Source organism: Amblyomma americanum, chromosome 3, assembly GCF_052857255.1.
Source record: "Amblyomma americanum isolate KBUSLIRL-KWMA chromosome 3, ASM5285725v1, whole genome shotgun sequence".
Taxonomy (NCBI): Eukaryota; Metazoa; Arthropoda; class Arachnida; order Ixodida; family Ixodidae; genus Amblyomma; species Amblyomma americanum.
In genome coordinates this window covers 212,552,121-212,564,392 of record NC_135499.1, presented here as the reverse complement: position 1 = coordinate 212,564,392, position 12,272 = coordinate 212,552,121, and the positions used below count along the sequence as shown (strand labels likewise).

General features: G+C 49.5%; 1 protein-coding gene across 2 annotated transcripts in view; it reads right to left on the bottom strand.

The window, feature by feature from the left end:
- LOC144126004 (NBAS subunit of NRZ tethering complex-like) overlaps positions 1-12,272 on the bottom strand; it is an 87,461-nt gene that overhangs the window by 20,401 nt on the left and 54,788 nt on the right. For both annotated transcript variants that reach the window (XM_077659867.1, XM_077659868.1), the window contains exons 40-42: positions 11,342-11,433; positions 1,503-1,658; positions 405-595 (exon numbers count right to left, since the gene is read on the bottom strand). In XM_077659867.1, coding sequence (XP_077515993.1) covers positions 405-595; positions 1,503-1,658; positions 11,342-11,433 — 439 coding nt within the window. The remainder of the gene's footprint in view (positions 1-404; positions 596-1,502; positions 1,659-11,341; positions 11,434-12,272) is intronic.

Genomic DNA, 12,272 nt, shown 5'->3' with positions numbered 1-12,272 from the left:
AAGACTTGCGTCTAAATAAGCATTCTTCAAATGTGAAAAAAAAGTTAGTATTCTGTATCACACAATTTCATTTCTAATGTTTGCTGAACATTCTTCAGCTGCTTTTCTTCATCACAGCCATGGCACAGATATCTCTTTCCACATGCTGCTGTTGCTGTGCCAGTGAGGTGGCTGGCAGGGTGGAAGCTTGTCACCTCTCAATCGCAGTGGCTGCTCCCGTGCCTATATAAAACTTCGGAGGAAGTTATGTGACGAACAGAAATACTATAAAAGTACTCTGTTTTGTAGTACTCGATGCTACCACTAGTCCAACGTGCTGTTTTGGCACCTCTTTGCAATGTACTAATGCTTTTTCCCCACTCAAATATCCTTTTCATTACCGAGTCTCCAGAAGTAGCACTCACAGAGCCATCCCAAGGATCGTCTCTGCCTTGTAGCGATTGTCCTCGGTGAAACGCTCGACGTCAATGCTTCCACCTTGCCTTTTCAACAGCTCAGCCTGTGCCAAGTCTGCCTGCAGCTGGCAAAACTTTGAGGCAAGCTTTGTGCAGGTATGCACATCTCTGGGTAGTGCGTCACCAGTTTTGCCTGAGGCCTGCACGCAGAGAGAAAAAAAGTGATGACATTTGGCCTGTTTTCTGCTGGCTGATATCGGGGCAAAACTTTATGTGTGTACAGAGCGGGTTTTACAGGGCTGAGGCACACGTTGGTTGAGCAACTTTTGTGGATAAGATATGCCTGTATGAAAATGTTACTTTGTAATAAAATTTAATTTACAAAGTGTTGGCTGAAAATTTGACCAATTTTTGACCACTGACTTCACTAACCAGGTAAACTAGCTTGAAAAAATATATACAGTTTAATAAGCCACAAATCATGCGTGCAAAATAATGCTAATAAGAAATGAGTTCCTTTCTTGCACCTGATTTGTTGAAATAAACGCCAGATAGAATTCTAAGGAATTTAAATTAAAAGAAATGAAAACAGCAAGAGCTATGGGTTCAAGATTGGCTCACAACCCTCAGATATTGCCTGCAATACTGTACTCACCAAGACTGTTACTATTGTTACCTTCTTCACCCTTTCGTATAGGCATTCAATCATATATATAGAAATTAGACCTGGTCTCCAGCATGATAACTACTGCTATTTAAAGCAAAGAGAACCAAAGGGGTAGGTCGTTGCAATAAAAATTTGGCCAAGAAAAGAAGCAGACATATAAATTGGGCAAATTCATGCGTTTCCAACTTGATTGTGTGAGTGATTTGATCAGCATGGATATGACCAGACAACTTGACAAGAATGGTTGAAAGGAAGGATGAAAGAATAAGATGAAAGAAAAAGTCTCATTCTGTGCCTATGCGCAGCAATTTTTTAGAATTCAAAAAGCATTCCAGCCCAAGACAGCTCATCTTTTTACTTGAAGGGCCCTTTTTATGAATTCCTGGGGCTGCCAAAGGGGCTACCAAAGTGAACAAAAGGTACAAGTGGACAGAGGATACCTCCTGCACCACTTGGCTGGCATCTAGAAGAAGCAAGCGGCCTGTGTCAGCTGGATCGAGAGCGACGAGGGCCAAGAGGGAGAAGAAATAGGTGGCCACACTCAGGACAACAGGAGTGCTCGGCAGGTTGAGAAAGAGCTCTTCCACCTGGTCCAGCTGAAAAGCACAGCCCCCATTGCATAATCAGTGCCAACAACTACAACCACGCATACACTAAGCACGAAATGTACCATATTTGCTCACATGATGGATGCACTCACAGAATGAATGTGCCCATCATGTCCATTATTATGCCCATTATTTTGTTTCTAAAAATATAATTTGCTCTAATTTACTGCCATATGTAATCAACGCACCATCAAGATTCTTAAAATTTGTTGGGAAAAGAAGCGCCTTTATTACGCAAGTAAATATCACACAAGGCGGGAAGCTCCTACATGGCATGGGGCATGGAGAGACAGAGTGAAAAATAATAATATGATGCCTGATAAATTATTAACAGCCCTGGAAGACAGCACATGCAATAGTTGTATTTTGTGCCACTGAATATGCAGCCAAGCTTCATTATCGCACGGTCCATAATAAAATAACAATGAAAAAATATATAACTTCTCCGGTAAAGCAGTGAAATTCCCTATATATAACGAATTGATGATGATGATGAATTTTTACGGCGCAAGGGCAGCTTTGGCCAAAGAGCGCAATGACACAAGGTAGTTTTTCATTGTACAAGGTGGGGTCAGAGACCCATTTCTCAAGCATTTCACCCTAAAGAAGCCGAGCACCAGGCAGGGGAAAGCTTGTACCCATTGTATCATTGGTGGGCACCCGGCGGCACTGGGGATTGAACCCCGCACCTCCCGCATGCAAGGCGGATGCTCAAACCACTAGGCCACCGCTGCGGTATCATATGTAACGAATTAATCACTACAACAAAACAATTTAGGTTCTACTTCAAGTTTGTCTTAAAAGAAGGTTAAAAGAAAAAAAAAGGAAACTCGAGGTAAACAGTCTGCAAGCAAAATACTTTCAGAAATCCCAAACTACAATCAAACCTCGACATAACGAACACGGATATTACCAATTGTTGGCATATCAAACTGTTCTTAAATATTTTTAATAAATACATGCAAAGTTTACTTTATACTATTTTTAATAAATACATGCAAAGTTTACTTTATACATCGAATGTGTTTTGGCATAAAATGAATGTAATGAACTGCCAAGTGCCAAGCTGTTCCCGCTAGGATGAAGGCCAGCAGGCTTTGCCTCACTACATGAGTGACTGGTGGTATTGCAGCAAGTGTTCACGCTTCTTCTTCTAGTGTTGACGTTCTTCTACAGTTCCCGCTTTATCTCTCACTTGCCAACAGCATCATCGAAGATATAGCAGTGTGAACAGTTGGGAGCCAAGTGTTAGGCACTCGTTTGTACCTCTTGCATCTGCCAATAGTGCCTCGAAACCAGTGGCATGGTCGGCTCCAGCCATCCAGTAGCCGTACCGTGCTCACATCAACTGTCATGGAGGTGGTGAAAATGGCGATAGCTTTCGTTCTTGTGTCCCATTTCTCAGGCGACGCCGATGAAATGCCGGGAAAGTCACCATAGCTGGCGTTCGACCTGCCGTCATCATGCGGTGGTGGTGCTGTGCGGGGAAGCCAACCTAACTAGTGTTTGGCACTTGGTTTTTTGTGGCCTCTGCAATCACTGCGAAGGGCTTTGAAATAGTGCTAAAAATTCGGAAACAGTCTCTCCCATTTGCCATCGTTGAATGTCTAAAATTCATTTCTCCTGCGTGAGTTTTTGGCAAAATTTTGTATTATGAATTTCGACTATCTCAAACTATATTTCAAGTTTTTACCTGTTCACTAAAACTGGGTTTAACCGTATGCAGTTGTTGCATGTATTAACCTTTCCTGCAACAATAACTCTTTTGTCATCTTCATGTTCCTGAAAAAACTGCTATTATGTTTAAAAGCAGAATGATCCTGGCCCACAAGAATGCTCACAATCTACCACTGCTCTCAAGCTGGAAACAGCATTGCACATAAAAGGCTAGATATCGCCATGAAATTTGTTAAGATTGTTGCTTTTTCTGTTGCACTGTCCTTCCTTAAATCCCGCAGCAACACAAATTGATAAAAATTCATTGGCACTAGGTGCAATGAATGCTAACCTGCATGGAACTGTAAGTTTGCATTAACTAATATGCTTAAGTTCAATAATTTGTGATCGCAATTTTTTTTCTGCAGCACACTTATGAGATACTAGACAGATCTTAGAATCATTCAGCTCATTGAAGGATTCGTATGAACACTGTTCCTCCTAAAAGGAACTCACTGTAACTATCAGTGATTGGTTAACAGAATAAGAACTGAAAGGGGGTTTGTGCACAAATAGGACAGGAAAAAGAGCTCACGGCGGGCGACACAAAACGGCGAGCTGGATGGCGGGCAGCGACGATGGCCAGTCCAAAACATCAAGCAATCTCATGCAGCGCGGCGACACTTCGTCGTTCATCGGCGCCTCGTCTTCATCGGCGCTCCGTCAGTGATCTGCCTATGCGGCATCAGGTGCGGCCGTCATGGTTCGCTACAATTGCCCCGGGAATAAAGAGGAGCCACCCTGGCGACCTACGGCGAGGACAAGAGGAGCGGGTCGTAGTAGGTCTTCAGGCGGCTGACGTGGACGGTTTCTCGGCCGCGATGGCGCAAGTCCGAAGAGGGGTTGAGCGGCTCCACGATGTAATTCACAGGCGACGTTTGCTGGGCGACGCAATAAGGGCCGTGGTATTCTGTACGGAATTTTGACGACAGTCCTGGTGGTGTGCCTGGAACCCAGAGCCAAACTAGGGATCCTATCGGAAAAACGTGTTGCCTGTTATCGTTATTGTGACGATGCTTTTGGCGGCCTTGGGATCCCGAGGTAAAAGAGTGCGCCAACTGGCGGCATTCCTCCGCATGCTTTGCGACTTCGGAGAGGGGCATCCACTCGGAGGCGTCAGGAGTATATGGCACAATGGTATCCATCGTGGACGACGGCTCATGCCCATACAGCAGGAAGAAAGGGGTAAAACCGGTGGTTGACTGCGTGGCGGTGTTGTATGCATACGTCACGAAAGGAAGGGCAGCATACCAGTTGGTCTGATCCGCTGCGACGTACATCGTGAGCATGTCTCCGAGAGTACGATTGAAGTGCTCGGTTAGCCCGTAGGTTTGGGGATGGTAGGCAGTGGTGGTCCGATGTACGATGCGACATTCGGTAAGCAGAGCTTCAATGACGTGGGAAAGGAAGACGCAGCCTCTGTCGCTTAGGATCTCGCGCGGCGTGCCGTGGCGAAGAACAAAATGATGCAGCAGGAACATCGCAACTTCGCGGGCAGTAGCAGCAGGAAGGGTGGCTGTCTCGGCATACTGGGTGAGGTGGTCGACGTCGACGATAATCCAGCGGTTCCCAGAGACTGCACAGGGAAGCAGGCCATAAAGATCAATGCCAACGCGATCGAAAGGACGTGCCGGGCAAGGGAGTGGTTGCAATGGGCCGGTCACACGCGGAGCGGAGGTCTTCCGCCACTGACAGGCGATGCAAGGTCGGACGTATTTACGAACATAGGCATACATGCCGCACCATTAGTAACGCTGAAAAACTCTTTTGAATGTTTTCAGCACACCAGTGTGTGCACACTGAGGGTCGGTGTGGTAAGAGGCGCAAATTTGAGATCGTAAATGGCGGGGAATCACGAGAAGCCACCGCCGACCATCAGGCATGTAGTTGCGGCGGTATAGAAGGCCGTACCGGAGAGCAAAGTGCGGAGCTTGACGCCGTAATGTTCTTGAAGGCGTAACGTTTGTGACGAAGACACGGCGTCTATTAGGAAAGCAAGCCACGGGTCTTTCCGCTGCTCCGCAGGCATATCAGTGATGGTAAGAGCATATCAGCGATGGTAAGAGACGAAAGCATGGGATCTGTCGCCGAGGAGCAGGCAGCGTTGCTGGGAATGGGAGACTGAGACAAAGCATCGGCATCCATGTGCTTACGGCCGGAGCGGTAGATGACGCGGATGTCAAACTCTTGAAGGCGAAGAGCCCATCGAGCGAGGTGACTGGATGGATCTTTAATACACAATAACCAGCAGAGTGCATGGTGGTCCGTGACGACGTAAAACTGGCAACCGTACAGATAGGGCCGGAATTTCGTTAGTGCCCATACAATAGCTAAACATTCCTTCTCCGTGACGGAATAGTTGGATTCAGCTTTGGTGAGCACGCGACTCGCATAGGCAACTACGTATTCTTCAAACCCATCTTTTCGCTGAGCCAGGACAGCTTCGAGGCCAACGCCACTCGCATCCGTATGGACTTCGGTAGGTGCTGTTGGGTCATGGTGTCGGAGTATTGGCGGGGAAGTCAAAAGATGGCGCAGGGTAGTGAACGCTTCATCGCATTCAGCCGACCAGCCAGACATGTCATTGTTTCCGCCAAGTAGCTTCGTCAGTGGCGCAATGATCGACGCGAAATTGCGTACGAAGCGCCGGAAATAGGAACACAAACCTATGAAGCTTCGAAGTTGCTTGAGCGACACAGGTTTAGGAAATTGCGCCATAGCACGGAGCTTGGCCGGGTCAGGGAGAACGCCCTCCTTGGAGACGATGTGCCCCAAGATGATCAACTTCCGAGCTGCGAAGTGACACTTCTTGAGATTCAGCTGCAGGCCGGCATCAGTCAGGCAAGTCAAAACGGGGATCGATACCCCGCACCTCCACCAAGTGAAACGGGGTTTGTGCACAAATAGGACAGGGGAAAGAGTTCGCAGTGGGTGACACAAAACGGCGAGTAGGACCGACGGCCAGTCCAAAACACCAAGCGATCTCGTGCAGCGCGGCGACACGTCGTTCATCGGCGCCTCGTCTTCATCGGTGCTCCGTCAGTGATCTGCCTATGCGGCATCAGGCGCGGCCGTCATGGTTCGCTACAGAACCCAATAAAAAAGCAACTCCCAAACTTCAAAAGCACCCGTGAATTTAAGGATAATTAATTCTTGCTGCCAAAAAATTTTGTTCTGCCTAAACAGTCTAAGCAGGCCAAAACAAAGTCAATTATAGTTTCTTTCAAAACTTGTTACAGTCTCGTTTACAGTCTCTTTCAAAAGTTTCAAAGCATGCCGGAAACTACAGGCACCTACAGAATAGTGTGAAAAAAGCACAATAATGGTTGCAAACTTGTAACATGCTTCTGATGAGTGAAGGAAATAGGCACTTGAGGGATCATGCAGTCATCAACTCTGTTCAAAGCAGCACTACTGTGTATATATGTAGCAGCAGCAGCGGCCTTACACAGCAGGAGCAGCACCAGCCGTCGAAGATGATGACGCCGAAGTGCAGTCGATTTGAGCTCGCTCCTCGTGCCGGCGTCCCGCGCCGTTCGGCTCCCCGGCATCAGACGTTCTAGCACTTCAGCCAGTAAATCATACATTTCCTTCATTGTGCCGGCCTCATACTGATTGGCGCGACAAACTGGTGACTCCGGACGTCCGCTCGAACACCCGCCCCCATCATGGCCAACGCCGACGCTCCCACCATGACCGGTGACGGACCCTCCACTGCAGTCTCTGCGCTGTCCCTTTGCCTTCTCCAGTTCTCGCTCGCTAAGTCAACAGCCAGTTCATTACTGGCCGCATCACCACCCAGGCGCAGAAGTTTCATCATGTCGCTGTGTCGCTACCACCTGAGATTGCCGCCGAATTCCACGACCTCCTCATAACTCCGCCCACCTCGGCCCCGTTTGACACGCTGGCTGCTGAGCTCATCAAGCGAACAGCCGTCTCGGAATGTCGCCGCCTGCAGCAGCTCATCTCCTCCAAAGAACTGGGGGACCGCAAACCAACACAGTTGCTGCGGCGGCTCCAGCAGCTCCTGGGCGACAAGGCTGCCATCTTCGACCAAGCCTTCCTGCATGAGTTTTTCCTTCAGTGCTTGCCGTCGTCGGTCCACCTGGTGCTTGTGCCCGCCCAGGGGTCTTTGGAGAAGCTCGCTGAGCTGGCGGATTCCGTCATGGACGTTTCCTACTCCACAATTTCTCTCAGCACAGTATCCCAGCCTCCCACCCCGCCATCATCTCTTCCCTCCCGCGTGGACCTTCACAGCCTCCGTGACGACTTCCACACCCAGATCACATGTCTCTCCGACCAAATCGCCGCACTGTCGACCTCCCGCTCTCTTTTGCCTTCCTGTCGGCAGGCCTCACCTTGCCGACATAGTGCTACCTCACCTCTTCAAACCAGAGAGTGCTGGTATCACCACACCTTTGGTGAAGCAGCGCGTCAGTGTACCCTCCCTGTCGCTTCCAGGGAAACTTCCCACAACACCACTAGAAGCAGCAAGTGGTGTCACACCGGAGAACAGCTGCTTATTCTTCATTTGCGTCCACATCTCGAGCCTCCGTTTTCTCGTCGACACCGAAGCAGAGGTGAGCGTCCTCCCCTGCAGCATTCCATCCTCACTTTCTTGCCGCACTGGCCCATCGCTACAAGCTCCAAACCTCACCCCCATCGCTACGTACCGCAAACATGCTCTCACACTCAATTTGGGCCTCCAACGTGTATTCCGATGGGTTTTCCTCGTCACGGACGTACGTTACCAAATTCTCGGAGCTGATTTCCTGCGCCACTACAATCTGCTGGTCAACATGCACAGCAAGTGTCTCGTAGACGGCACGATGAACCTCTCTGTTCAGGGCCTCCGTCTTCAAGAACCGCTTGCCAGTGTACCCAGCCCACACCAGTCGGCCTACGAGATCCTCCTGGATGAATACCCTTCTCTGCTCCGTACTTCCAACTTCTTACTGCCCGTCAAACACCAGGTCACGCATCACCTTGTGACCACTGGCCCGCCCATGCACGCTCGAGCCCGTCACCTTGCTCCAGACCGTTTACAGATCGCCCGCAACAAGTTCGAACACATGCTGGAGCTTGGCATTATCTGACCTTCATCAAGCCCATGGGCATCCCTTCTACACATGATACCGAAAAAATCCCTAGGGGACTGGCGTCCCTGTGGTGATTACCGCGCCCTCAACAACGCTACCGTTCCGGACTGTTATCCCCTACCTCACATCGCGGATTTTTGCGCCACTCTGTATGGCGCTACAATTTTCTCTAAAACTGATCTCGTCAAGGCCTACCACCAAATCCCTGTAGAACCATCCGATGTACCCAAAACTGAAATTATCACACCATTTGGCCTCTTTGAATACCTCCGCATTCCATTTGGCCTCCGTAACTCTGGCCAGACATTTCAACGCTTTGTGGACACAGTTACAAGGGGTCTACCTTTCTGCATGGCCTACATCGATGACCTCCTAGTATTCAGCCGCGATACGGAGCAGCACTTGCAACACCTCCGGCAGCTTTTTCAACGTCTCTCTGATTACAGCCTGATCATTAACAGAGCAAAATGTGAATTTGGCAAGTCGGAGCTCGACTTCCTTGGCCACCGTGTCAACAGCTCCGGCATCCGGCCTCTCCCATCAAAAGTCCAAGCCATTCAAGACTTTCCTCAGCCTGCAAGCTCCGTGAATTTCTCGGCCTTATCAATTTTTATCGCCGTTTCATCCCTCACTGAGCTACACTCCTCAAACCGCTGCCGGACATGCTTCAAGGCAAGAAAACAAACTCCGCACAACTGACATGATTGTCAGCTGCTCTGGTTTCTTTCCAGGCCGCCATAGCGAAACTATCCGACCTCACTCTCCTTGCTCATTCGCGCCCTGATTCACCCCTACGCCTCATGACCGGTGCCTCCGACTCCGGTGTTGGAGCCGTGCTCCACCAGCTCGTGGATGGTTCTTGGAGCCCTCTATCTTTTTTTCTCCCAGAAGTTTTCTGCTGCCGAAAGACGCTACAGTACTTTCGGTCATGAACTCCTTGCCATGCACATGTTCGTGCGGCATTTCGAGCACCTCCTTGAAGGTCGGCAATTCCACATCGTCACAGACCACAAACCACTTATTCTTGCCATCAAATCGGGGAGCGGTAAATTCTCGCCCCATGAAATTCACCTTTCGTACGTGGCAGAATTCACGACCGACATCAGACATGTGCAAGGTTTTGACAATGCCCCGGCGGATGCTCTGACACGTGTTACTACTTCCCTCACCTCTGCTGCTCCACTACTGAACCTCGACTTTGCCGCACTCGCAAAAGCACAGCAACATGACTCGGAAGTTATGGACCCTTTGCAAGAACCCTTGTTCGCTGGTTCTTCGTAAAATTCTCCTCGCTTCGTGCCCCGTCCCCATCATCTGCGACACTTCGGCTGGCACTCTGCGCCCTTTGGTGCCCTTTGCCTTTCGTCTTCTTGTCTTCGACGGCCTCCACGGCCTGTCCCATCTTGGAATTCGCACCACGCGGCATCTTCTCACAAAATGTTATGTCTGGCTCGGCATCAACAAGGCTGTGCGCGCCTGGGCCCGTGCCTGCCTGGCTTGCCAGCAGTCTAGAACTCAGCGACACACTACCTCTCCCTTCGGCTCGTTCCCTCCGCCATCTGCCCGTTTTGACAACGTCCACATCTATATCTTGGGTCCCTGGCCACCTTCCGCTGGACAATCATATCTTCTTACTTGCATCGATCGGTTCACTCGTTGGCCCGGAGCGTTCCCTCTGCCTGACGCCACCAGTGACACCATCGCCAGAACCTTCGTTGCCGGCTGGGTCTCCCGGTACGGGGTTCCCTGAACCATCACCACTGACCGTGGCGCCCAGTTTGAATCTTCACTTTTTAATAACCTTATGATTTTACTTGGAACTTCCCGAATTAGAACTACTGCTTACCTTCCCATTGCCAACGGTATGATCGAACGCTTCCATCGTTCACTAAAAACATCCCTCAAAGCCCAACTCGACACCACCCATTGGACTGCCTCCCCACCACTGGTTCTGCTCAGCCTCCGTGCTACACTGAAACAAGATCTTTGTTGCACTCCGGGAGAGCTTGTCTTCGGCTCACCCCTGCGTCTTCCTGGTGAATTTTTCGAATCTACCGATTAGTCTACAAGTCCCGACCCTACCGATTACGTGACGCAGCTCCACTATTTTTGCCGCCATCTCAGAACGCCACATCTCCGACGCTAGTCTCAACCATCTTCACATGTTCCATCCGAACTAGCGACTTGCACGCACGTCTTTGTTCGCCGAGACTCTGTCCGCAGGACGCTTCAGCGCCCCTGCGACGGCCCCTTCTGTGTACTGGAAAGAACATCGAAGTTCTTCGTCGTCGACATTCATGGGCGCACTGACACCATTTCAATCGACCGCTTGAAGCCAGCCTTCACAAAGAACGTCCCGCCCACTGGGCCTTCATGTGTGCTTTCTCTGCCCCACCCAGCCGGCTGGCCTCCTACGCCATCTCTCCCTGCCACTCCTCAGAAGCAGAAAGTATCGTTCCGGCTCCCAGCTTCCAAGGACTCCTTAACTAGCGGGGGGGGGGGGCTACTGTAGCAGCAGCCACGGCCTTACGCAGCAGGAGCAGCACCAGCCATCAAAGATGATGACGCCGAAGTGCGGTCGAATTGAGCTCGCTTCTCGTGCCGGTGTCACGCACCGTTCGGCTCCCCGCCATCAGACGTTCTAGCACTTCAGCCAGTAAATCACACATGTCCTTCGTCGTGCCAGCCTCACACTGATTGGCACGACACATAGCTCAAATAAAATGTAAACGTTTACTCATATACTCAAGCCTCTGCACACAATTCTCTACATCACATCTAAAATGTATGCGCTGAAACACTCGCATCCAGGGTTTTAGGCAAGGCAACACCTCCACCAGAACGTACTATACTTACATGCTTCACGCCAAACAAGCAGCACATTGCCAAAAGCGTGTCCTCGGGAAAAAGGCCTTTGGCTAAACCAAGAAGGATGGAGCCACGACTGTCTGGAAGTAAAAAAACAGGTTAGGCTTAGCTGCACTGGTAAAGCTCAGTGCACTCTCAAAGCTCGCCAGCAACTTTCAAATTTTCCGATTCAAATTTCACTCACGAAACAACCACGCAAGTTCAAAGAGCTTGATAACCAGTTCTTGCTGGAAATTCTTATGTGCAGAGCTTACTCGTGTGAAGTCAGTTGCACGGCGTGCCTAAGCAGGTGACCACAGTGGTGTAACAACACGGTGGTCACATCGCGTATACGAGTGGGTAATCAGGTTGTCTTGAATAATTGAATAACATCCCCTGCACCTAGGGTTGGAGGGGAGCCAAGTTTATGTTAGCGTCCTTCAGGTCACATCTTCTGGAAACCAGGTTTGTGTATGGGAAAAATTTGCACCTGTCACTAATGCCTATTAGGGAGGGGGGTGCACTGCAACATCCCCCCACCTTTTTTACCCAGTGGGCACCAGCAATATGGTGCCCACTGGGATACAGGGTTGCCACACAGGAGCCTCCTACCGTTCGCCAATTACAAGGACGAATAGGGAGTGTAGACGTAGTTCTAACTATCGTACAAAGTATGCTCTCCTGTACTGCAGTGGTTTACTGAAAAAGTCAAGTAAACAACTACGCAAATCTGTACTAACACTAGATAACATCCAGCACCTCCCATTTCCATTTGTGAACTTGAGATTTACAGAGCATACAGCTTGGCTGAGATAATCACAACCACATGCTCTGCAGGTTGTGCTTATTCATTAAGTAATGCTATAATTAATTCTAATTCTAATTAATTATATATTTACATTATTTGTGCAACCAAATTTAAAAGGTAACTTTCATATAT